The 26,156-nt window shown below is 41.8% G+C and overlaps 1 protein-coding gene across 1 annotated transcript; it reads right to left on the minus strand.

Annotated features, from left to right (window-relative positions):
• Window positions 1–8,091: 8,091 nt before the first annotated feature.
• LOC148135732 (putative G protein-coupled receptor 139) lies at window positions 8,092–11,034 on the minus strand. The gene is made up of 2 exons (XM_087984328.1): window positions 10,728–11,034; window positions 8,092–8,987 (listed from the first exon to the last, which is right to left on the minus strand). The coding sequence occupies exons 1-2, from the start codon at window positions 11,032–11,034 to the stop codon at window positions 8,092–8,094; spliced, it is 1,203 nt and encodes a 400-aa protein (XP_087840454.1).
• Between the last annotated feature and the right edge of the window lie 15,122 nt (window positions 11,035–26,156).

Genomic DNA, 26,156 nt, shown 5'->3' on the forward strand with positions numbered 1-26,156 from the left:
CAACTTTGAAGAAGTAGGGACGTGTGTGCTTTTGATGTCAAGTCCTCCAAGGTTATAAGACAATTGCTGGAAAAAAGGATTTGAATAGAGAGTTGATTGCTTTTTAACTGGAATAGAGTCGATGGGCCAAAGGCTCTTGTTTTTGAGTTGTTAACCTCGACGAGTCTCTGAATAAATTTAGAGAATCAGCCTCCATATACTTTGCTGACAGCCAATTCCACAGTTTCATGCCACTAAGTGAAGACATTTCTCCTCATCCCAGTTCAAAATGGGGTACCGTGAATCCTCAGACCCTTCTGCTCGAGATAAGATCCTTCCTGCATATCGCAGATCCGGCGTTGTTAGAATGATAATCGTTTCAATCGTGTCCCCCTCTTGTTTTTATGAACGAAAGAGAATACAGGTCCAATCGAGCAACATCTCACGGTGGGACTCTTTTACTCTTCCTGTTATCAGCTTACTGCACTGCCTTTATGGCATTGATATCCTTTCGAAGGTGGGGAGAGAAAAACTGCATGCGATTCTCCAGGTGTGGTTTTAGCATGCTTCCTAACTGAAGTAAGGCACATCTACTTCTGGACTCCAGCCCTCTTGTAATGAACGCCAATCATAGAATCCCTGCCGTGCCATCGGAGATCGTTTGACCCCTTGTGTCTGTATCGGCACTGTGAAGACCATTGCACCCTTTCACGTCAGCACATATTTGCCATGGGAAATCCAGTTAAACTGAATGTCTTTGGACGGTGAATGGAAACCAGACCACCAAAACAGAAACCCACGTCGACACAGGGAGAACGTACAAGCTGCACACCGCTAGACAACTATGGCTGGAATTGAACTGAGGGCCTGGAGCTGCGAAGCAGCAGTGCGAACCACCAAACGGCCGTCCCACTCAATCTGCCAGGGTCAAGATGTATAATCTGTATTTTATTTTATAATTTCCACTGTGCCACGCATATTTATACATAAAACACAGCATTCGCATGAGCAAAATAGAGATGTGCATTGGTTCGAAGGTGTTTGGCCCTCTTGCCTTCATTAGTCAAAACATTGAGTATCTGATTTGAGACTTCACAGTACAGATTACAGGGCATTGTTGATTCCACTTATAGAATGGTGCGAACAATTCTGCTTGTCCTTTCCATGGACAACTTGAGATGGTGCAGACCAAAAGTACAAGATGTTGCCCGGATTGAACGGCTTGAAATATCATTCAAAGTTTGTGCGAAGATTTGTAGCTCGGGTGCTCATTTTTGTTGGTCTGTTCGCCGAGCTGGGAATTTCTGGTGCAGAGGTTTCGTCCCCTGTCTAGGTGACATCCTTCGTGCTTGGAAGCATCCTGTGAAGCGTTTCTGTGATCTTTCCTCCGGCATTTGTAGTGGTTTGAATCTGCCGCTTCCGGTTGTCAGTTCCAGCTGTCCGCTGCAGTGGTCGGTATATAGGGTCCAGGTCAATGTGCTTATTGATTGAATCTGTCGCGGAGTGCCAAACCTCTAGGAATTCTCTGGCTGTTCTCTGTTTGGGTTGGCCTATAATAGTAGTGTTGTCCCAGTAAAACTCATGTTGCTTGTCATCTGCGTGTGTGACTACTAGGGATAGCTGGTCGTATCCATGAACGCCAACTCGCCACGAAACGACTCGATCAGCTATCCTTATAATCCATACACGCAGAGGACAAGCAACATGAATTCGACTGGAACAACACTACTATTATAGGCCAAACCAAACAGAGAACAGCCAGGGAATTCCGAGAGGCTTGGCACTCATCGACAGATTCAATCAATAAGCACATTGACCTGGACCCTATATACCGATCACTGCAGCGGACAGCTGGAACTGACAACCGGAAGCAGCAGATTCAAACCACTACAAATGCCGGAGGAAAGATCACAGAAGCGCTTCACAGGATGCTTCCAAGCACTGAGGATGTCACCTAGACAGGGGACGAAACGTCTGCACCTGAAATATCATTGCCCATTCATTGAAATGGGCATTCAGTATATGGATAAGCAATTATGCTGCAGCTTTCTAGAACATCTGTTAGACCACATTTGCAATATTGAGGACTGTTTGGGCCGCCACACTACCATAACGATCTGAATGCTTTGGAGAGGGCATAGAAAATGTTTAACAGGTATGCCTGGTATGGGGGATTTGCAAAGGGGTTTGGAAGTTTGCATGAGCTTGGGCAGGGCATTAATGGAGCCTATGCTGGAATACTGTGCCAGTTCTGGTTACTGCATTACAAGAAGGACAGTTCAGAATACATGCACCAGCATGATGCCAGATAAGAAGATTTTGTGTCAGAAAAAAAAGCTGGACAGGCTAGGACAGATTACGAGGCACGTGGATGATGTTACCTAGTATGGTGACGAAACATCTGTAAAGGAACCTTCCAACTCAGCGAGCAAACCCAAATCCAGAACCTCAATTTCAACTTCAATTCTTCTCAAAAATCACGAAGGCTAGGACTTTTTGCATTAGAGCACAGAAGGTTGAGAGGCAACGTGATAGAAGTTGACACAATAATGACAGTTATAGACAGTTAGTGGGAGTTTTCTGTTCCTTCGGAAAGGGGATTTAAAGATTAGGGGGCAACATTTTTAAGATGTGATGAGTGAAAATTAAAAAAAAAAACAGGACAGGCTAATTTTTTAAAACATCGTGTCGTTCGCATGAACTCCCGAGGAAGTGATAGATTTGTGTAGGAAAAGGAAGACGAAAAACATGAAGCGTTACTGGCCAGGATGGGACAGATGGGACGAGTATAGTTTAGTTTAGGTTTACGGTCGGCATGTACTGATTGGACCGAAGTGTCTGCTTACATGTTGTGTGAGTCTATAATTGTATACAAAAGTTGGATAGATTGTGTTTGTTTTCATTGGAACACAAGAAGTTGAAGGGCGATTTGGCAGATGTTCATAAGTTTATGAATGGTATTGAAAGACTGTAAAGGATGATTTTTTCCCCCAGGGTGGAGAATTCAATTATTAACAGACACAGGTCCAATCAGCGGGGGATGTTGAAAAGGGATGTGCCAGGCAAAGGTTGGTGAGTGCCTGGAACGCGCCACAAGAGGAGGTGATGGAAAAAATACAACAGCAAAACTCAAGAATACATGAAGGAGAATGGAATAGAGTGACACAGATCATGAACGTTAAGTCAGTTTTAGTGTGAAAAGACAAAATGTGCCAGCGCAGGCCTGGAGGACAAAAGGACCTTTTCCTGTGTTTTATTGCTTTTTCTTCTGAAGAGGATAGGGGTTGATACACATCAGCGTAGTAGACTGAGCATTGATCTTGGATTAGTGGTGCTGGAAAAGCACAACAGTTCAGCCAGCATAAGAGGAGCAGTAAAAATCGACGTTTCGGGCAAAAGACCTTCATCAGGAACTGCTCCTTGGTTGCTGCCTGAACTGCTGTGCTTTTCCAGCACCATTAATCCAGAATCTGGTTTCCAGCATCTGCAGTCATTGTTTTTACCTGAGCATGGATCTTATAGAGATTTATAAAATTATGTGAGTCATAGATTCAGTGAATTACCAAAGTCTTCTTCGTAACATAGGTGCATCCAAAACTAGAGAGCATAGGTTTAACGTGAGAGGGTAAAGGATTTAAGAGACCTGAGGGGTAATTCATTCATGCCGAGAGAGTTGCGTGCGTGGAATGAGTTTGCAGAGGAAGAAGTGGAGTAGCTTACAATGCCACTATTTCATAAACATCTGGATGGGTTCATGAATAAGTAGGTTCGAGGGATTTCAACCAGTTTCTGCTAAATGGCATCAGTTCATATTACGATACTCATTCACGCGAACGAATTGGATTGAACAGTCTGTTTCCATGGTGTATGACTCCATGACTCTATGTCCATTCTGTCATTGCTGTAATAGCATACACACAAGTTTCGTTTGAACGTTCGAGACACTTGTGGTAATATGCATCGAGGTGAGAACGTGGAAAAGTTGTTGGAAATTATTGGAGTGGATCCTGACACGATATCAGCTGAAGTAGACTGATATTGCGAATTCACGATCAGTTTCTGACAGCATTCAGAAACAGACAATAAATCTGCCACTGCATTACTTCTACTCGTGAAATCTGAACACATTTTCAGCTTCCCGTTGAGGCTTTAGAGCTGAGAAAGAAAGTGAGGACACAGAGGTAATGGAGGGATGTAGGAATTGTCTGAGAGAGAAAGAGAGAGTGATAATTGAGAATGCTGATAACAACTCACTTCAGACTTTGAACATTTGAACACGCTTAGAGAAGAAAAACTCAGCAGATTAATCAAAAGTGCGAGGATAAGGCACTTATCCTAAGGCATGCAACGTCATTCGCTTATTAATAGAGTCACAGATTGCAAGAGTAAGGAAATGATGTTGAACCTGAACAGGATACTTGTGAGATCTCAGCTATAAGATTGTGTACACCTGTAGGCCCTGCATTATCGGAAAGCTGTGAATGCATTTGACAGAATGCAGAAAGGATTTGCAAGGACCATTTCTGGGATGAGAATTTTCAGTTATGAGGATATATAGTGTTCATAGCCAACTCACGCCTCTAAGCATTGCAGTTTGTTTTCGTTTGACTCAGGGTGCTGTTCGTAGAATCAACTATCCCAATCTCCATCGCGATGACGAATTTTATCATATTCTGATACTCCAGAGGCAGTTCTAGTAGCTATATTTCCAATTATTTCATTCTCATTGCGAAATATAAAATAGAAGATGTCCTGTTCTCCCCTTGTTTCTCAATGTACTGATGTCGTAAATCATCCGAGGGTACAGACTCTAGGAACCCGTCTTGTACAATATTGAGAATAATTTGATTCACCCAATCTTTAAGCAGATTAAAGTCGGCCAGAATTACATATGATCCTTTACCGTATGCATCTCTGCTTTACTCTTTAAGCCTGGTCAGCCTGCCACTATGTCTCGATAATTCCAACTGTCATACCACTTTATTTCGAATGTCCAATGAGTTCAGACCTGAAGTCTTAAGGCTATTTCTTTTTTTATTACTTTGCTTGTCCTTTTCGTTTGCGTGTTAGATTTGGTTCCTATTCTCCTTTGCCTTTCGGGTGCCTGATTCCTCTTTTTGTCTTCTGTTCTTACTCCACGATTTGCCTTTCTCTGCCTCCTCGAAGAAGTTGTGATTACCCTTTCAAATTAATTGAAACCCTCCCAATCATTGGCAAACACATCCCTTCAGGTATCAGCCCTATCCTGCCATTTTGTAACTGGTTAAAGCTCCCTATGAACAAAATGTAACACCCCAGAGGTTGGAAAACCTGTGCTCCTCCGATCTCTTTACCACGTGATCTTTCCACATACCTTTCGAATTCACCTCTGACCAGCAAGTGGCAGTAATCCTTTTATCACCATCTATATGGTATTGTTTTTTTAAATCGCTCTCTAAATGACAATTTTCTCAATTTAAAATTCATAATTTTTGTTTTCAACTTTTTATGGCCCATAAGTATTGGTGGTAGGTGGTATGCTTCAGCATGTGCTGTAACTTCGCTGTTACGTCTCTGACCCGAATACCACAGAGGTAATTTTCTAACTTGGATCTCGTATGTTACTACCGAAACCCCGATGCTTATTCACCCGTTGGGCGTGGGCATCGCTTGCTGGCCAGCATATTATTTCGTATCCACAGATGCCCTTCAGAAATTGGTGATGACCTGCATTTGTAAACGGTTGTGGTTTATACATCCAATGTTTGGAGGGGATTCTGTCATTTTGACCCATCAACAGCAATATAATTCAAGTCACGTTGTGATTAGTTTGGGGAAATCTTAAGTGGTCATGGGTTTAGAAAGTGATGTCGCCGGATCTGTGGTGAGTTTGTGCATTGCAGTTTTTACAGTGTAAACATTGCAGGTACTGATTGAAAGTGATGGAGTTTGTTGATATTTATGGGCAATGTGCCAATCCATCAGAATGTATCGTACTGGGTGCTATCAAGTTTCTCGAGTGTTGGTGGAGTGCACTCAACAAGGTAAGTGGGGAATATTCCATTCCATTTCTGATTTGTGCTTGTGGACAAATCAATGCACAAACTTCATGGAATGAGCAAATGAGTTACTTGTTTGTACTATTCCTAACCTCTGATTTGCACTTGGAGGCATTGCGTTTAAGTTCCGTTTGCAGTTGAGTTTCTGGTCAATGTCGACCCCAAAGACGTTTATACCGGAGGATTCAGTGATGGTAACACCAGTCAATCTCATTGAATGGTGGATAGATTGTCATTTACCGGAGATGGTAATTACCTGGTATTTATGTCGCGCGAACGTTGCTTGCCCCTTGTCAGTCAAAGCCCAAATATTGTCCTAAACTTGTTGAATTTGAGAAACAATGATGTCAGTATTTGAGAAGACGTGAATGTTGCTGTACATTGTACAATCATTGGCGAACATATCAGTTCTGAAATAATGATAGAGTGAAAGTCCTTTATGAAGCAATTGAAGATGATTGTGCCAAGGACATTATCCAAAGCAACATCTGTAATGATGTCCTGCACCATAGATAACTGACCTCCAAGAACCAGAGGGGAATTTGCGTCCTGATACCCATTGATTTCAGTTTTGGTCAGGCGGCTTCACTGTGCACAAATGCACACAATCTTCCACAATCTTTGCTGACATTCATTTTAACATTCTACAATGCAAGATATTAGTTGCATGAAACTCATTCACCTTTCGTTCTATTAGTTGTCAGAATAGAATCGCAGAACTACTACAGCTCAGAAGGAGGAAATTTAGACTCTTCAGCCAGCACGCAATGTTCAGAAGAGTATTGTTACCTCGTGCCAATCTCCTGCTATCCCCCGACATTTGTAGTACACACCCATCTCTAAAGTATAGCGCAATGTTCAATCTTCACCAGTAATAACGATTGTTTTCGAAAACTTCTCCTGATTTTGTATCTGAATTATTCTTAATTTGGATGTTTTATAATGCCTTCATCGACAAAGACAGATATGGAATATTTGTTCAATATCAACACGAATTCCTCTTTTGCCATTATTAACTCGCCAGTACCACATTGCATCGATAAATAATTCCTTCAGCTACTGCTTTCGTTTACTTTCATGTAGGAATTCTTGCTATCTTCTTTTCTAAATATTTCTTGCCAATTTATATTTGCATTCGACTTTCTGCACTCCCCATCCCCGCATCTTTTTTAAAAATCACTCTTCTCTGCTTTACAAATATTTCCAACCTCATTCCAGTCAGCTTCGTAGCATTGGACGCAGTTGTGTCTTCCGTGAAGCGATCTTTAACTTCCACACTTAGTCACGATTTGTACACCATTTTGTTATATTGTGTGTGTTTATGAATGCTCCTTAGCTCCTGGCACTGCTTATTTACAATGCTAATTTTGCACTTAGTTGCTTTTCTAGCTTACAGTAAACAACTGTGATTTAAAGGCTTTCAGTAAGTATCAGGCTTCAGATTCCAAATCATGTTTTTCACGCTAAAACTACGTGTCATTTCATCATGTTATACATTGCATTACATTACATTACAGTGTGGAAACAGGCCCTTCGGCCCAACCAGTCCACACCGACCCGCCGAAGCGTAACCCACCCATTCCCCTACATTTACCCCTTACCTAACACTACGGGCAATTTAGCATGGCCAATTCACCTCAACTGCACATCTTTGGACTGTGGGAGGAAACGGGAGCACCCGGAGGAAACCCACGCAGACACGGGGAGAACGTGCAAACTCCACACAGTCAGTCGCCTGAGGCGGGAATTGAACCCGCGACTCTGGCGCTATGAGGCAGCAGTGCTAACCACTTTGAGTAGCGCACGGTGGCACAGTGATCACTCGTGAGTAGCGCATACCTTAATATGCAAGCACCTCTCTCTCATTTTCTAGTGTTTCTACTCATGCAAACTTGAACACTTGGAAAATTATGCAAAATCATAGGCACGCTCATATAAAGAGATACATTCTCTGGTGAAAGGACCAAGACATATAAGTTTGATTGAAAGATATCAGACCATACGCAATATTGATTGAAGTGAAAATTATGCAGAATACATTTCTGGTGGTTTAAAGCTTCAATTAGTCTCAACATTAAATATGCTTAACAATTTTAACAAACGGAGAGATCATCATATTCTTCAACTGCTCTCTGAACTTCGGATGTATCACAACATAAATCATAGAGTTTGTGCAGCAACTTAGCATCTGGAGCATGTAACCCAAATCCATTACAAAAAAAGGAAGCGATTTCGACTGATATCCCAAAAGTACCATTCGTGAATTGATGGAAAACACCATTGATACTGACCAAAATAATATGAAATTGCCTGAGATGAGAAACAACAAAATGCTAGAATTCTTTCGATTCTTCATCTCCGGGTCTCTGGTGCTTTTTCTATTGATCTGATGGTGAAGTCGCCTGCGAGCTTTGCTTGTCACAAAAATGTGTCTGACCGTTAAAGCATTGAAAATCAGAATAAGAATAAATGCAACTCCCGGAGTGAGAACATAGTGAAGGAACTCAATTGCCCCCCAGACAGGAGAAAGCTTGACATACATTTTCACCCAACAAAACCAGGGTCTGTTTTTCAGTCGATACCGACCAGTATACACAAAGTACCAAAAAATGTTCTTCAAACAGCTCAATCCAGTCACTGTGCCCAGAACCACTGCCGTTGTTTTCATTTTGCAAAAGCTGGTTTTCAGATTTGAACAACAAATGGTAACAAATCGTTCAAAGGTGAAAGTGCTGGTGAACCAGACAGAACAGTCAGTGGCTGCGTAAAGCAAGATGGCATGGATATTACACACAGGGATGGCATGTAAGATGTGATATTGCTCCTTGTAGACAAATGGAATGTGTCGTAAAACGAGGTCAAAGATAATGATCAGGAGGTCTGCCGTTGCCATGGCTAGCAGGTAGTGAGTAATACATTGGCAGAGACCACTCTTTCCCCTGGACAGGATCACGATTGTTGATATGTTAACTGTGAGGAAAGTAAACAGTGAATTTATAGACTCTGCTCAGAGCAAATGTAACAATTTTCTTTTGCACTGATTGAGATGAGCAAGTGATTTTACTGGAATGAGGATCATCTGCTGGTGCGACGAACTGATGTTTCACATTCTGACCATCTGAAATATAAGATGAGATAAAAAATGCCCGAGGCTGAAATCTTTCTTATGTTGAAACAAATATTGCAGCAAATAATACAAACTACATGCACTAAGTTTGATGTGTGGAATTCAATACTAAGATTAATTAATCATGCCCAGCTTCGATTGTAAGTGTGTTTATGTGGATCAGTGATTTCCTTCCTCAATATTTATGGAGTACTCCTGGCAATTGCACACTATTGAAATGCTGATTTGTTACCAGTGAATCAACGTTGGAGTGATGGGAACAGGCTAATTCACTAATGCTCATCTTTTCTAAACCAGAAAGTGTTAACGCTATTTATGGAGCCACCTAAGTTTAGTTTCTAAATCAGGTATGTGATGGAAAAATTCCCACTTGATTGGATGTATACAACATAAACATCATCCAAGAAATTGACAACATCCTGGACAACCGATCTACTCTATTGGAACCAGCTAACAATATCGACATTTATGCCTTACATCACTTAGCCTTAGTGGCTCTAGTATGTATAATTTACATGATGCCCTGAAGCAAATCACTTTAATAGTACCGTTCTAATCATCAACATGTCCCAACAAAAGGACAAGGTCCTTCGATGTATCGGAAAATGAATAGAGTTTGAATCGCCTATCTCGGTTCCTCAAAACTATCCTTGCATATATTCCAGTGCTTCTGATAAATATCATCTTCAGTATGCATGATATTGTGCCAAACTATAACCAGGGGATTTCAGAGCTACTACCAAGAATGGAAAGTGTGGTCACGTTGAATTCGAAACATCAATTCTGTTTCTCCCTCCAAGGTGGCCCAGTCATTAGCACTGCGGTCTCACAGCATGACCCACCGGAGTTTAATTCCAGGCTGGGGTGACTATCTGTGTGGAATTTGCAAGTGCTCCCTGTGTCTGTGGGAATTCTGACAAGTGATCTGGTTTCCTTCCACAGTGCAAGGATATGCAGTCTACGTGCTTTATCCACGCTAAATTGGTTAGTCGTTCCAGGACTGTGCAGATTACCTGGATTAGCCACGTTTAGTGCGGGGTTATAGGGGCATGTTGGGGTGGAGATTGTGGGTCCTGGAGATATGCTCTTCAGAGGATCAGTCCAGATCTAATGGACCAACTGGTCTCTTCTGCGATTCGGGATTCTTTGAATCAATTTTACACACCTGTTGCTTGCCTCTTGCTGTCTCTGCCTCCTCTTGCTAAGTATAAATGCAGATTTCAGGAGCATGTACCAAAGTCTCACACAACAGTACATATGAGTGAACCAGTTGTATTTTATTGGGATGAACTCTCTATGGTGCAAACCTTTCAAGGGTGTGTGATGAAGCCACGGTAGAGCAATGACATTTGAAACAAACAGCAAAAACTACGATATTCAATGAACAAGTGCTTCAGCTAAGTGAATGCAGTAAAGTTTACCGCGCTAAAACTTGGATACTGAGATTGCTCACTGGTGGCAAATTGCAGGGAGTAAATTACAAGAACAATTATGCATTTAGCAATAATTTGTACAATGAGCTCGAAACGCTACCGTGTCTGCACATTATAAATGCCACATTTATAGAAATTGTAAAGACTTACCAGGGATGCCAAAAATTGCGAGAATGGGATAATAAATGAATTGAATGGTCTGAAGTGCCCATCGAATGCGATGCTTTAGTAACATATCATCAAAATTTGCAGAAAAATAACTTGTCGTCTCAATGAAACCCCTCTGCGCTATTTTACTATTCCAGTCTATTGTTCTGACATTCAGAACCATTGTTGTAACGTTGCAGTCTGCTGTGCTCACATCTTCAATCATTGTTATGCCACTCCAATCATTTTCTCTTGTATTCCAATTCATTGTTGTAACAATACAATCTATTGTCGCCATATTCCAATCCATTGCTGCATCTTTCGAATCTACTATTCACAGATTATGATATCTGATTTTTCTCTCTCTCTCTCGCCCTCTCTCTTTGTCTTTTGTTACAGAGCACTGTTGGTGCTGAATACGTTACTCGCACTGACACTATGGTGAACATGTTGAAAGATGTGTCAGATTAATACATATGTGTCACGCTCCAGTGACGCAATTATGATTCATCAAGACTGACATTAGTGATAGTGACTAAACAAACAAATTTAGTTAACTGCTTTCAATCGAAAACCCTCTCAATCACAGAAAATAATATGTTTATCCAGGAAAGATAAGATATTCGGTGAGGAAACATTAAAACGTTTACAACCATAAAAGTAATGAGATCGGAGCTTGGTAGACAGTGGAACATTACAAGTGTACAGCTATGTTTCGTAAAGGGAGAAAATGGACGCCGATGCTACTGGGTTGTCCCGAAGCAGTTCACCATGTTTTAGGATGTCAAAGGCAGCCCAGAAATCAGGAAATAGTTTAGATAATGGAAATAAGGCAGTGAGCCAATGTTCAGAAAGAATAGAGATGAGAACGCATATATGCTGATGGAGATACCCCGACCCAAAACACAGCGATCCCGTCTTGCAATTCCCCATGATGGCTGGTCATATACCAGACGTTGCTCCTTGACTGCAGTAGTCATTAAATATCTACCAATTTGTCTTGAACTTATTTTAGAGTATGCAATCCATACTGAGTGGCAACACATTCTTCAGCACAACATGTCCGCACCGACCCTCGGAAGGGTACCCCACCCAGACCCATTCCACTACCTTATTGTTGCACATTTGCCCCTTACTCATGAACCTAGCCTTACACGTCCCTGAACGCTACAGGCAATTTAGCACGGCCATTTTATCTAACCTGCTCATCATTGAATTGTACGAGGAAACTCGAGCATTCGGAGTCAACCCATGCAAGCAATGGAAGAATGTACAAATTCCATGCAGGTAGCCGCCCGCGGCTGGATTCGGGTCCCTGGGGCAGGGAGGCAGAAGTGCTAACTACTGAGCCACTGTGCCACCACGGCGATTAGGTTTTCACTATTTTCGGGGCAGAATTCCAACGATTTATTATTCTCTGTGGGAATAAGTTACTCCTCGTCATAGTTCTAACGTCTTTATTATCAGCATGGTCCCTGACTCTAAACCATTTAGCTGGTAATTCATCCTCTGTACATTGGTTGCGCATCCATTGAATAATTTTTTACGATTCTAAAGTTTTTCCCTCATTCCTCTAAACTCAAAACAATTCAGTTTCTTTATCCGACAGTCTAAGAATTCAAGTAATGTATCTGGTGAAATTCAGCTGCTCTACCTCTACATTAAATATATGATTACTTTGGTCAGGGGGGGCAGAGCTGCATAAAACACACCATGTGATGTCTCTATGCCATTGAACAAAACATCTTTGCTCATGCTGTCAAACTCTCTTATGATAGAGGTGAACAGAACACTCGTCTGACAAATTGCCTACTCTACCTGCATGCTGTTGTTCAGTGACTCATGATTTCTTTCGCCACATACCCTTTGCAAACTTTTCGTTTGATCCTATCTCAGGTGTGGTTAAAGCAAGGGTAGCATTGAAAGCTCAAAATTCCATGGTACAGTATTTTTTAGCTGTGGTTAGGTTAATGATATTGTTGGAGAGCTGGGCACTTTGCATTCTTGAAAAGAAAGCCATCACTGCAATAATGAGGGAGGACAGTGGAGACGAGTCTCAAATGAGGTGATCTGGGTAGATCTTAGAAATAAAAGAAAAGGCTGATTTATCTGCTGCATCTTTTCGAAAGGATTCGAAAGATTAAGATGGAGAGAGAGCAGTAAATTACATGCTAATTATAGAACGATATGAGAGCAGTAAGAGTATAATTATACAATTGTCGGGAATTTGAAATTTGCTGACATTACCTCCGCATCCCTTTGTCCGGAATTATTACACGTGATGGGTCTTCTAAAGTGCATTCAGGCAAGTTCTTCATGTCAAAAAGTGCATAATCCTACTGCAGACGGGGCAGCGCTAGACCGAATGCAACTGAATGAACCTGCTCAAGTGGGCAAGCATTTTGGGGTATAGCGACATAATTCTGTAAATTTCAATGTCATTGTTGAAGCACATAAGGAGAATGCAGAAGCTAAGAGTCTAAATCGGGAGAAGGTCAATCTCTATATCATGAGACCAGATTTGGAAAATATCAACTGGGAGCAGCTACTTCCAAATAAATCGACGTTTGAAAATCTAGGGTAGTGAGAATTAAAAAATATGTACTCGGAATCCTGTACATTAGGGGGTGCCGATAGTTAAGAAATAAAAATATGCAAACAAGTATTAAATACAAAACAGTAAAATAAAATAAATGAGGAAAAAAGCCTTTCAGTCATGTTCCGAAATGCCGGGTGATTGCTTAAAAATAAAATTCGAATGACATAGACGAGGCCCCAAAATATAGAACATAGAAAAAACGAGCATAGAACTGTACAGCACAGTACAGATTCTTCTGCTCTCGAAGTTGCGAAGACCTGTAGAACCAATCTGAAACCCATCTAACCAACACGATTCAGCTCTTGTCCATATGCCTAACCAACGAACATTTAAATGCCCTTAAAGTTGGCGAGTCTACTACTTTGCAGGCAGGTAAAAATAATGACTGCAGATGCTGGAAACCAGATTTTGGATTACTGGTGCTGGAACCATCCGAGGAGCAGTAAAATCGACGTTTCGGGCAAAAGCCCGAATACAAGTAGAGGGCCTGAAGGTGGAGATATAAATGAGAGGAGGGTGGGGGTGGGGAGAAAGTAGCATAGAGTACAATAGGTGAGTGGGGGAGGGGATGAAGGTGATTGGTCAGGGAGGAGGGTGGGATGGATAGGTGGAAAAGAAGATAGGCAGGTAGGAAAAGTCAGGGGACAGTGCTGATCTAGAAGTTTGGAACTGGGGTGAGGTGGGGGAAGCTGAAATGAGGAAACTGTTGAAGTCCACATTGATACTGGGTTTGAAGTGCGTTCCATGCCCCGACCACTCTCTGAGTAAAGGAACTACCTCTGACAACTATCCTCTATCGATCAACCCCTCGTGGTCGCCATCGACATTCGAGGAAAATATCTCTCACTGCACTACTTATCTAACCCTCTGATTACCTTTTATGTCTCAATTAAGTAATCTCTCAAACTTCTTATCTCTAACGAAATCAATTTTACGTCCCTCAGCTCTTCCTCGTGAGACTTTCCCTCTATACCAGGCAACAACCTGGTAAATGTCATCTGAAACTGTTCCAAAGCGTCTACATTCTTCCTATAATGCGGTGACCACATCTGTACAAAATGCTATAAATGTGGCTGCACCAGAATTTTGCACAGTTGCAGCATGATCTCATGGTTCTGAAACTCAGTCCCTCTACCAATAAAATGTAGCACACAATATGCCTTCTTAACAACCCTAGCAAACTGTGTGGCAACTATCAGAGACATCCAAGATGAATATTTCCCATCATCTACCACTCTCTGTCTTCTTTCAGCTCGCCAATTTATGATCCAACCCACTAAATCACATTCAATCCCATGCCTCCATATTTTGTACAATAGCCTGACATGGGGATCCTTATCAAGCACCTTGCTGAAATCCATTTCGACCACATGAACTCCTTTATCCTCATCCAACTGTTTCGTCACCTTCTAAAAGAACTCAACAAAAGGTTTGTGAAGCATGACCGACTCGACACAAAACTGGGTTTACTATCCCGAATCAACTTATTCCTTTTAAGATGATTACAAATCTGATCTCTTATATCCCTTCTTACACTTTACCGACAACCGAAGTAAGGCTCACTAGTCTATAATTTCCAGGATTGCCCCTATTCCAATTTCTGAACAAGGGGACAACATTTGCTTTCCTGCAATGTTCTGGCACTATTCCTGTAGACAATGACGACACAAAGATAAAAGCCAAAGGCTCGGCAATCTCATCCCTGGCTTCCAAGAAAATATTGTGGTAAGTCCCATCCGGCTCAGGGGACTTACCTATTTTCACACTTTACAGAATTGCTAACACCTCCTCCTCATGCATCCCAGTCCCATCTAGTTACATAGCCTGTATCTAAGTATTCTCCACGACCACGTTGTCTTTTTCTAGTGTTCATACAGACGAAAAGTATTCATTTAGCATTTTCTCTGTATCCTCTGATACCAGGCACATTTTCCCACGACTATGTATGATTAGCCCTAATCTTATTCTGGTTGTTCTTTTATCCCTGACATTCATGCAGGAGGACTTATGGTTTTCCTTGACCCTATCCGTGAATAACGTCTCACGTCCCCTCCTGGCACGTCTTAGCTCTCTCTTTCGGTGTTGCTGGATAGCTAGTTCCTCTCAACAGAAAGCACACTATAAGTTTATTCGCTGTTAAGAAGATAACTAAGGCAAGCGTATTCCTCTGAGAGACCAATGGAGAGATTTGTGCTTGGAGTCAGAGGATGTGCAGTTCTTAAATGATTATTTATCATCTATATTCACAGAGATGACGGGAAATGAAGTGGGGTGTTTCATTTTGAATCCAGAATTTGTACAGAATGTTAAAATTAGTGAGGACGAGACTTTATATCATTTAGAGAAAGTAAGATGCATGAATGTCCAGGTCTGATGATACGTGGGGCAGGCTGCCATGAGAAGTAAGGGAAGATTATTTTGGGACAGTGGCGTGGATGTTTAATAATTTTATGGCCACAGCTGAAGTGCCAGATAACTGGACGATAGTTAATGTGCTTCATTCCTTCATAATGGAAAGCAAGAGTAGGCTACGTATTTGCAGACTAGTTTATCTCACGTCCGTTGAAGGAAAGCATCGGAAAATAATTTCTGAAGAACAGGATTAATTAACAGTTGGAAATGTCGCTGTTGTTCCGGGTTATTCAACTTCGAATTAGTGGCGAGCGATCCTGTCTGACTAATTGAATTACTTTTTGTTTGAATAAGTGACTAAATATATAGATGAGGTGGGTGAAGTTGATATGGTTTTAATGGGCTACAGTACGGCATTTGTAATGATCCCAACGTGGAAGATTGGTCCAAACGGAATTGTTGATAGGATCCAAAGTAATTCCGCAAACTGCATCCAACATCAGCTTGCAAATGGGAGGCCAATTGCGTTTTCTTAAATGTTTGGAAGTCTCTAACCAGACGTGAGCTATGTCTCGTGTTTATGGATTGGCAGTCTCATGGTGAGACAAATAGTCACTTTCTCAATTGTACAACTCCATGATTCCAGCAGAGGTACTCGACAATTTACTGCAATGTTCTGTTAGTTTATCAAGTTTAATATCAAAGGATGAACAGTCTGCAGGGGCAGAACTTTCAATGTTGTTAAGGTGGTGGGAGCTGTGGTACGGTCTCTCGCTGAGCTGTTCAAGAACCCTTCCCTCAATTTCCTCCTTTCATCCTGGTCCATCTTCCATCTGCCTGGTGAAGGCTGCTGTCCTTAAAAGGGACGCAATTATGCCTTCTCTTGCTATGAATCCAGTCTATTTTCGGTACCTGTGGAGATCGCCCAGCGTAGAATTGAACCAGCCCCAGTGCAGTTACTCACCTCATGAGTTCCACCTCATGTAGAATCAACTCATGATGTTCTCAGCCACAGCTTTCAGAGCACGAAGTCTGTTTCTCTATCTTCTTCTACACTAACGTCGTTATTCGAATGAAAATGGCTCTTGCCGGCTTCCTCTGGTGACTCCCATTTTGAATATTCCTATCTGAGATGTTATTGACGAATCATATTTCTCGGATCGTGCTGCTTTCGCTGTACTGTTGAATTGACTGAAAACTACTAGTCAATTGCCATGGGATACACAGCCATGCCGTTAGTTGAACACTAACCCCTGCCCTGCATTCATCTGAGCGTTTGTTTACTCATCTGTGTCAGCTTATATTCAATAACAAAAAAGACAACACATTTATAACTGGGTGTGTTTCGCACCAGACGATTTGTTGATTATAATTCCAGATTTCTTCCATCTGTGTTTTCGATTATTACTCATTTTTTGTCAACTGACAGAATTTTAGAAAGTCAAGTTCTGCTGTCGTAAGTCTTCAATTAAAACTCATACTATAGAATAAATATGAAGTTAATTCACTTGAAAAACCACAATATTCTGCATTGTCACATGTTTACTCTACACGTTATAGACCCAACATTGAAGCAAAAAAAAACGCAATTTGGCCATTTGGCGCATCGAGCCTGCACTGATCATGCAATTGCAATGTCCCATTCCCACTTTCTTTTCGTATATCGGTGTCATTTTTGTCTAAATCCGTCTTAAATATATCTAATGAATTGGGCCCAATAGCCTCCTAATGCAGAGAATTCCACAGGTTCCCAATTACCTGAGTGAAGACCTTCTTTCTCTTCCCAGTTTTGACTGGGTTACCCTTTATTCAAAGAACAAGGCCGCGAATTCTGGACTTGCTCAGTTTCAAGAACACGATTCAATTATCCAGCCTGTCCAGTCCCACCAAGATATTTTTTTCTATAATATCACCCCCACTATTATTCTTCTAAATTTCAGCGTTTCCAACCCAGTCGATTCAGTCTTTCTTTATATGTTAGTGCAGCCATTCCAGAAGTCAGTCTTGTGAACCTTTGCTGGGCTTCAGCAATAGCGAGAATATCCTTCCTCAGACGAGAAGACCAAAACAGTCCGCAATGCTCAAGGTGTGGCCTCACCAAGGCCCTATATAACAGCAGCAAGACATTCTTAGTCATGAGCTCAAATCCTCTCGCTACGAACGCCAGGTTTCATCATCAAAATCTGCACTTGCATGCACACCTTCAGCTACTGTTTAAACTGCCATCGTTCAGTTAATAATCTGTTTTGCTATTTCTGCGACTAAACTGCATTTGCCCACTCAGCTGGTATGTCCAAGTTAACCGACATTAGAATCCTCCTCACAGGACACAATGCCATCCAGCTTCATGTGATCAGAAAATTTCGACACAGTGCACAGAATGCAGGAAAAAGATCACCAATAGGTCCAGTATTTCTAACGCGACTTTCGTAAGTATATTGGGAATCAAAGCATCAGACGCTGGGCTTATCGGGTTTTAATCTCATTACTTGCCACAGTTATTTTTCCTGATTAATAGGGATTTCCTTTAGTTCCAAATTAACGCTGGTCAGTTTATCCCCAAGCATTTCTTGGAAGTTATTTGTGTCTTCCTTGGGTGAAGACAAATAAAAAGTATTTGTTCAACTGATCTACCACTTATTTATTGTACATTATGAATTCACATGATTCTAAACGTTGAAGATCTGCATTTGTCTTCAAGAGTCTTGTTCTCTTCCTTTATCTATAGAAGATTTTGCAGTCAGTTTTGATGATTTCCACAAACTTACTTTCATATTTTATTTTCCCCTTCTGTTGTAAAACCATTGTCCACTTTTGATGAATTTTATGTTTCTCCCACTCCACAGCTTTTCTGTGCTTTTAAGGACAATTTACGTACTCTTTTTTTGTCTTTACCACTATCCCTGATTGCTTTTGATAGCCATGGTTGAGCCACGTTCCCTTTTTAATTCTGACACCAGAAAGGTTTATCCAAATACTGAGGTCCAAACATGTATTCTTCAAGTGGCTGACAAGGCCTATCGACCGACAACCCTTAAATATCCTTGGCCAGCTTATGCTATTCAATGCATACCTAATACCATAAAAGATGCATTTCTTTAAGTTCAGGACCCTAGTTTCAGAATTAACTCAATTCACTCTTCATTTTTTTTGAAGGATTCTACCATATTCAATTCACACTTACCCAAATGATCTCGCATCATACTGTTACGAATTAATTCATTCTCATTACACAACATCCAGCCCAGAATAACTTGCTCTCTATTTAAATCCTCGCCAAAACCGAGGTAACCGTCGGTGAAATATTCCAGGAAACCCTCCTCCATCGCATTGCTACCATTTTTGCTGATCGCACCAATATGCAGATTGAAGCCACCCTTAACACCTGATGAATCCTTACTGCTCGCATCTTTAATTCCTGTTTAATAGACTCGCCAATCTCACAACTGCTGTTTGGTGTTCCGTACAAAACTCCCACTAACGTCTCTTTCCCATTGGTGTTCCGCATCTCCACCTATATAGATTCATCATCATTGAGGCTAACGTCCTTTCTTAATATTGTGCTAAACTGCTTCACCAGCAACGCAACCACCCATCTCCCTTTTCATTCCATCTATCTTTCCTGATAATTGACTAACCCATAAAACTGGATTAAAATTTGCGGTTGCAGAGAATAGTTTGCAATCTGTAAACCGTCAGACTCAACATCTGTTCTTCTCAATTCGCGTGTAGTAATGCCTGGTACCTAACTATATGTTGAAGCTGGTCGCGATTTTGCGCTGCCATTCTTTCAGAGTCAAGTGGTTCTGGAAAACCTGACCAGCTAGGAAGGTGTTTTTATCAGACTTCGAGTTAGTTCAATAAGAAATGGTGAGCACTTGTGCAGACCGACTTTAAAAGACATAGCATCCCAGCAAACACAATGCATTTTGAAACTTCAGATCTAGCCAGGGGCCTGGACTAGCCAGAGGCGTCTATGCAATGCATGGCAAGGTCAGTAGAGAGAGCACAGACCTGCCTGATTCCAGGCTCGATCAGGAAGCATTCTGATTTCCATTCCTGTATTGCAAACGCACGAGAGTAGTTCACATATGCAGTATTTGATATTCTGTCAAAGGCACACGAAGTAGCTGTCTGTATCTTTTGCGTAGTAACCACCTTAATGAGCAATCTCTCCACGAAGTTGAAGGAACAGCTCAGGACGATCTCATGTACTCTGGAGCTGGCATAACTCGAATGTTGAAGATCGATCAATTCAGGCAGCTGTGAATTGATGTCACAGTAGAGAACAAAAAAAGTGCAGTCAAATATATGATGAATGGTAGATCACTTTAAAGCACTGGGGATCAAAGGACCTTTGCATGTATTCCACCTCAGCCCGTGGAAGTATTTCGACAGAGAGAAAAAGTGGTGTAGAAATTATTCACGATGTATTACCTGAGGAACAGGATTATGACTGATGAGGTTATGCTGGAACTGAGACAAATTTTGGTTCGGCCACATGGCCAGAGGATTATACACAATTTTATTTTCCATATGGCAAGTCAGATGCAATAGCTCTGGAGAGGATGCAAAGGAGATTTACCAGGACGTTGCCTGGGCTCGAGTGTTTTTGTTGTGAAGAGTAATTGGAGAGATTGCCGTTTTATTCTTTGTAGCATTGGATCTTTAGAGATGGGTCATGGCTGAGATGTATGCAGTTAGAACGTTCTTAAATAAGGGAGACAGGAATAAAAGTTTTCCTTCATTAGATTTTACGGTTCCACTGGCCATAGATTTATAGAAAGGGGCGTAATAAAATAATGAGAACATAGAACATGGAACATTACAGTCCAGTACAGGCTCTTTGGCCCTCGATATTGCACTGATCTGTTGAAGCAATCTGAAACCTACCTATCCTACACTATTCCATTTTCATTCATATATTTATCCAGTGACCATTTCAATGTCCTTAACGTTGGAGAATCTACTACTGTTGCAGGCAGAGCGTTCCTCGCTCCTCCAAATCTGAGTAAAGAAACTACCTCTGTGATTTTTTGCCATGGTGTGGTGCGAATCTGAAACCGATGCCTTTAAGTGTTGCACAGTCGCAAATCTTCGAGTAGAATTATTTTGATATGTACATGGGATCCCAAGTCGTTTCCTGAAATAGTCATTTTACTGTTTTCGCCCTGCAAACGTACGATAGGCTGCATTTTTTCTGTACTGTAGCGTTTCGTTCTACCCTGATTCTCTATTACTCCATTTGGCAGAACAGAAACAGACCAGCTCGGCTTCCTCCCGTGATTCCCAAAATTAAAGATTCCATTCTTCACGTCCTCAATTGACTCCAAACGATATCAAAGAATGTTTGAAGGCTTGGAATATTCCGGTCGAGGACAAGTTGTATACAAAGAGCAAGTGAGGTCTGCAGATGCTGGAGATCAAAGTTGAAACTTTATTGCTGGAACAGCACAGCAGGTCAGGCAGCATCCAGGGAACAGGAGATTCGACGTTTCGGGCACAGGCCCTTCTTCAAAAAGGGCCTGTGCCCGAAACGTCGAATCTCCTGTTCCCTGGATGCTGCCTGACCTGCTGTGCTGTTCCAGCAATAAAGTTTCAACTACAAAGAGCAAGACACGTTCAAACTAGCAACTTCCCGCCCCAAAGGTTGACACTTGCTCATCAATAAAGCCAGGGACGGTGTAATCGACAGTTCTGTCAAGCAGCACCGGCTCAGTAATAATCTGACCATCGATGTCCAGAACATCCAACTCCTGACCTTTATTACAGTCTTGGTTCAAATATGGACAAAAGCTGAATTACAGAGGTGAGGCGACAGTGACAGCCCTTGAACTCAAGGCCGCATTTGTGTCGCATCGAGGAGCCGTAACAAAGCTGGAAACAATAGTTATCTGGAGAAACCACATCGGTATTGGTCGAATTGGAGTAAGATAATTTATTGGCCGATATCCAGATTATACACTCTGGAAAGTACACCTGCAGCTGATTTGGAACTGTTAAATTGCTGAGTAACATTCAATTGGGAGCTAATCAAAATAAATGTCTGGCTAAATGGTCACTCAATTCCAATGGACGTCTATACTGGCTTAGCTGTAACAGTAATTGCGTATCTGTCTTCAACATGAATTCACTACGGACTCTAACTCTTCCACCCGTGTAAGAACTTTGCCAGGCTGAAACTCATAAGGGGGAAGCCCTACGCATTTAGTGTTTAAGTTTGGATCTGGTCTCCCATGAAAAGCAGCAGATGTGGTTACCATTGATTGGAGGAAAAGGCTCAGGCCCAGGATTGATGAAGCGAAATTGTTCGTGAAAGATTGAAGTTGTTTCAACATATTTCATTTCGAAACTGGCTGCCTGATTGAAATCCTCAAAAATTACACAAAAGCTTTTCTGGAAATCTATGGACTATCAAAGGGACCAAGTCCACCATCCACATTGATCCACCATCTCACAATTTTGCAAACTTCGTCCAGTGTAATTTGGCGCCTCTGCGAAAGTAGAGGCGGAAATCAGGAATTTCAAAGAAAGGAAGAATCATCAAACAATACATCTTCCTGATAAGGTAGCAACTCTTACAATGATTGCAAAGTATGACCTGTCGGTTCGCTGTTCTGGGGATTTTATTCAAATGGTGAACGGCTTTTCGAAGCTTGAGTTAATTGCTTCCATGATGCCAGGATCAAGGATGTCTCAGAGAGGGTGCAGAATATTCTCAAGGGGGTGAGGGGCCAGCAGGAGGCCATTGTACACATTGGAACCAATGACATATGAAGGGCAAAGATTGTGACTGTGAAGAGAGAATACAGCGAGTGAGGCAGGAACTTAAGTAGGAAGTCCTTGAGATTATTAATAGCTCGATTACTTCCGGTGCTACGAGCCAGTGAGAGCAGGAATAGGAAGGTAGAGCAGATGAATACATGGCTGAGGAGCAGGTGTACTGGATAAGGATTAGTATTCTTGGATGATTGGAAGCTGTCTTGGGATAGATGTGAACTGTACAAGAAGGACAGATTGCACCTAAATTGGAAGGGGAATAATATACTGCCAGGGAGATTTGCTCGAGCTGCTCGTGAAGATTTAAACTTGTATGGTGGGGGGTGGCAAGCAGGAAATAGCGAGGAAAAATTTCAAGTTCAAACTGGTACAGTTGAGAACAAAGGTGAGTCAAACATTCAGGACAGGCAGGGGCAAAGCAGAGAACACGGTCGGACTGATATATTAAACTGCATTTATTTCAATGCAAGTGGTCTAACAGGGAAGGCAGATGAACTCATGGCATGGTTAGGAACATGGGCCTGGGATATCGTAGCAAACACAGAAACATGGATCATGGATGGACAGAACCGGGGACCTAAAGTTCCAGAATATAAAAGCTTCAGGAAGAACAGAAAGCGAGGCAAGAGAGGAGGAGGAGTGACGTTCTTCATAAAGGATAGCATTACAGTTGTACTGAGGGAGGAAATACATCTAGGGAAATTATTTGGGTGGAACTGAGAAATAAGAAAGGGGTGATCACCTTATTGGGATTGTAATATAGATGCGTTAATAGTCGTAGGGTAATTTCGAAACAAATTTGTAAGGAGATCTTACAAATGGAAGGGGAATAATATACTGGCAGCGAGATTTGCTCGAGCTGCTAGTGAGGATTTAAACTTGTAAGGTGGGGGGTGGCAACCAGGAAATAGCGAGGAAAGATTTCAAGTTCAAGCTGGTACAGTTGAGAACAAAGGTGAGTCAAACATTCAGGACAGGCAGGGGCAAAGCAGAGAAGGGTGGCACAGTGGTTAGCACTTCTGCCTCACAGTGCAAACTCCACACTGACTGTGTGGAGTTTGCACGTTCTCCCCGTGTCTGCGTGGGTTTCCTCCGGGTGCTCCGGTTTCCTCCCACAGTCCACAGATGTGCAGGTCAGGCGAATTGGCCATGCTAAATTGCCCGTAGTGTTCGGTAAGGGGTAGAGGTAGAGGTATGGGTGGGTTGCGCTTCGGCGGGTCGGTGTGGACTTGTTGGGCCGATGGGCCTGTTTCCACACTGTAATCTAATCTAAAACACGGTCGGACTGAAATATTAAATTGCATTTATTTCAATGCAAGTGGTCTAATAGGGAAGGATATGGAAGATATCGAATGCAAGGAAATAGGTTGTGACATCTTGAAAAATATCCATATTACAAAGTAGAAAGTGCTTGATTTCTTGAAATGCATAATTTGGATAAATCTCCAGGACCTGATCACTGTAGTAATCTAATTTAAAAGAAAGATGCAGCCTCAACATTATTCTATATAACTGAAGCATTACTGTCCTGCACTTAATTTTACATGTGCTGGACGTGTGTTCAATTGAGCCATTTGAGAGCACATTGGAGGGTTATTTGGAAGGTTATTGTTTACAGAGATGCGGAGCAAAGGCAGGATATTGGCACAATAGAATTGAATCATTGCTGTTTTTTCTGTACTTTTTTGTAATGTTGATTCTCTGACCAGTGCGCAAGTGATAGAGAGGGAGAAAGTGAAAATGCAAATCGGTATCTGTTAGGGTCAATTGTAAGCAATTGTATTGTTCTAATGTTTGATCAAACATTTTGGGCGTTAGTCTGGAATGGAAATTTATGAATCGCCGATTCTATTAGTGTTCCAACTTCTTGAAATGCATAACCAAAAAAAAAATAATTACCTGAAAGGTTAATTCTGTTCGGAATATGATAAAATTGGAACCAATGTGGCATGTTGTCTGGACTGGTGTGTTTCAGTTGTGAAGAGAGATTGGACAGAGTGGGTTTGCTTTCCCTGGAGCAGAGGAGACTGAAGAAGAATAAGATTAATAAAAATAAAATAATGGGGGTCTCACAAAGGGTACGCAGGATTTATTTTTCCCTTGGTGAAAGGATCAATGACCAGGGATGTCAGAGACCACACTGAAACGGATGATGATATGCAATGGAGCCGCAGCAGATTGGATTTTTTTCTGAGATTTGTATCCCGTGTGCGTGTCTCTGTTTCTGCATATGAATTGGTGGCTGGGTGTAGGGAGTGGTTGTGAAGTGAGAATAAGGATTCCTATCCCTGTGTCTCAGCCTTCTCTTACAATCCATTTTCTCCCAAAATATGTGTCTCCAGACCAAAATTAATGATTTAAACCAAACGCGGTGTGAAAGGACCAATATCTTTTCGATAGAACTTACCATTTCCTGAGGTCTGAGGGGATGTCTGTTGATTGCTATATTGCTGCTTGTGGAATCTTGCTACGCGTATAAAACGCCTCATATTGCAATGAGTGTCCAAGTTTTAACATTTAGTTCCATCTACCTATTGACTTGTTTATGTCTCTGATTCTGTAATCCTTCTATCTTCAAACGTCAGGACTTTAAAATTGTTCACTCTTCGTGCCTCCTTCCAATTTTCGGTCTCTGTCTCTCTTTATCTTACTTCCCTTCTCTGTGCTTCTCTGCCCCTCTGTCCATTTGTGCCTCTCCCTCACTCCTTGTCTGTACCTACCTCGTTCTCTCTCCTTAACACTCTGCTTTTCCGCTACCCCCTCCCCACTATCTTCTTCTTTCTCTCTCACTCTTCCAATCTTCTAAACGCAGCTCTCAAAATGGTGACTGTACAGCAGCCCGAGAAGGTTTAAATCATGGGAGTTTGAGAAAAGATGTTTGTGAGAAAGTGAGGACTGTGGATGCTGGTGATCAGAGTCGAGAGTGTGGCGCTGGAAAATCACAGCAGGTCCGGCATCCAAGAGTAGGATCATCGACATTTTGGGCAAAAGCCCTACATCAGGAAAAGATGTGTAGGTCACGAGAAAAGGAAAACGGGGCAGAGACAGGAGTGACATAAGAACAGGAGAAGAGTAGAATGTGAGAAGAGTGCTGGGAGAGCAGTTATGCTGGATGTAGGTTTGCTTACTGACCTGAAAGATTTATTTCCAGACGTTTCATTACCTTACTAGGTAACGACTTCAGTAGACTTTATGCAAAGCAATGCTGAAACTTCCTGCTTTCCATTTATTCGTTTGGATTTGAAAATAACCCTTTCAGCTCAGCGAGCAAACCTACATCCTAAACCTCAACCTGAGCTAAAAATGTTCTCAAAACACGCTAAGACGTTATGCTTTCCAAGTGCCAGAACGTCAGTTCTGAGGTGTTCATATCCGGGGGCAGCGAACGCAAGAGAGATACAGATTGGTTATAGTCATGCTGTGATGTTGACTTGAAAGGGTATCAGAAACAATGAGAGAGAAAGATTGGCACTCAGGTAGTACAGAGAGTATTCTAACAATATTCAATGTAGCAGAGAGTGGAAAAAGCAGGTATTGATATAGAAGGAAAGAGATTTTGTGGATTCATGCACACTGACTATTGGATCTTGCTGGATGCACATAGAACATTGAACAATACAACACAGAACAGGCCCTTCGACCCACGATGTTGTGCCGAACTTTTGTCCGAGCTTAAGCACCCATCCATGTACTTATTCAAT

Source organism: Chiloscyllium plagiosum, unplaced genomic scaffold, assembly GCF_037043375.1.
Source record: "Chiloscyllium plagiosum isolate Xiang-an unplaced genomic scaffold, Cpla_swu_hap1 HiC_scaffold_48, whole genome shotgun sequence".
Classification (NCBI taxonomy): Eukaryota; Metazoa; Chordata; class Chondrichthyes; order Orectolobiformes; family Hemiscylliidae; genus Chiloscyllium; species Chiloscyllium plagiosum.

Excerpts from the sequence above, each read along its gene's own strand:
- LOC148135732 (XM_087984328.1), bottom strand. The coding sequence starts at position 11,034 with ATGGATTGGAATATGGCGACAATAGATTGTATTGTTACAACAATGAAT. Across the intron at positions 8,988-10,727 it reads CGCAATTTTTGGCATCCCTG|TTAACATATCAACAATCGTG; the intron begins GTAAGTCTTTAC and ends CTTTCCTCACAG.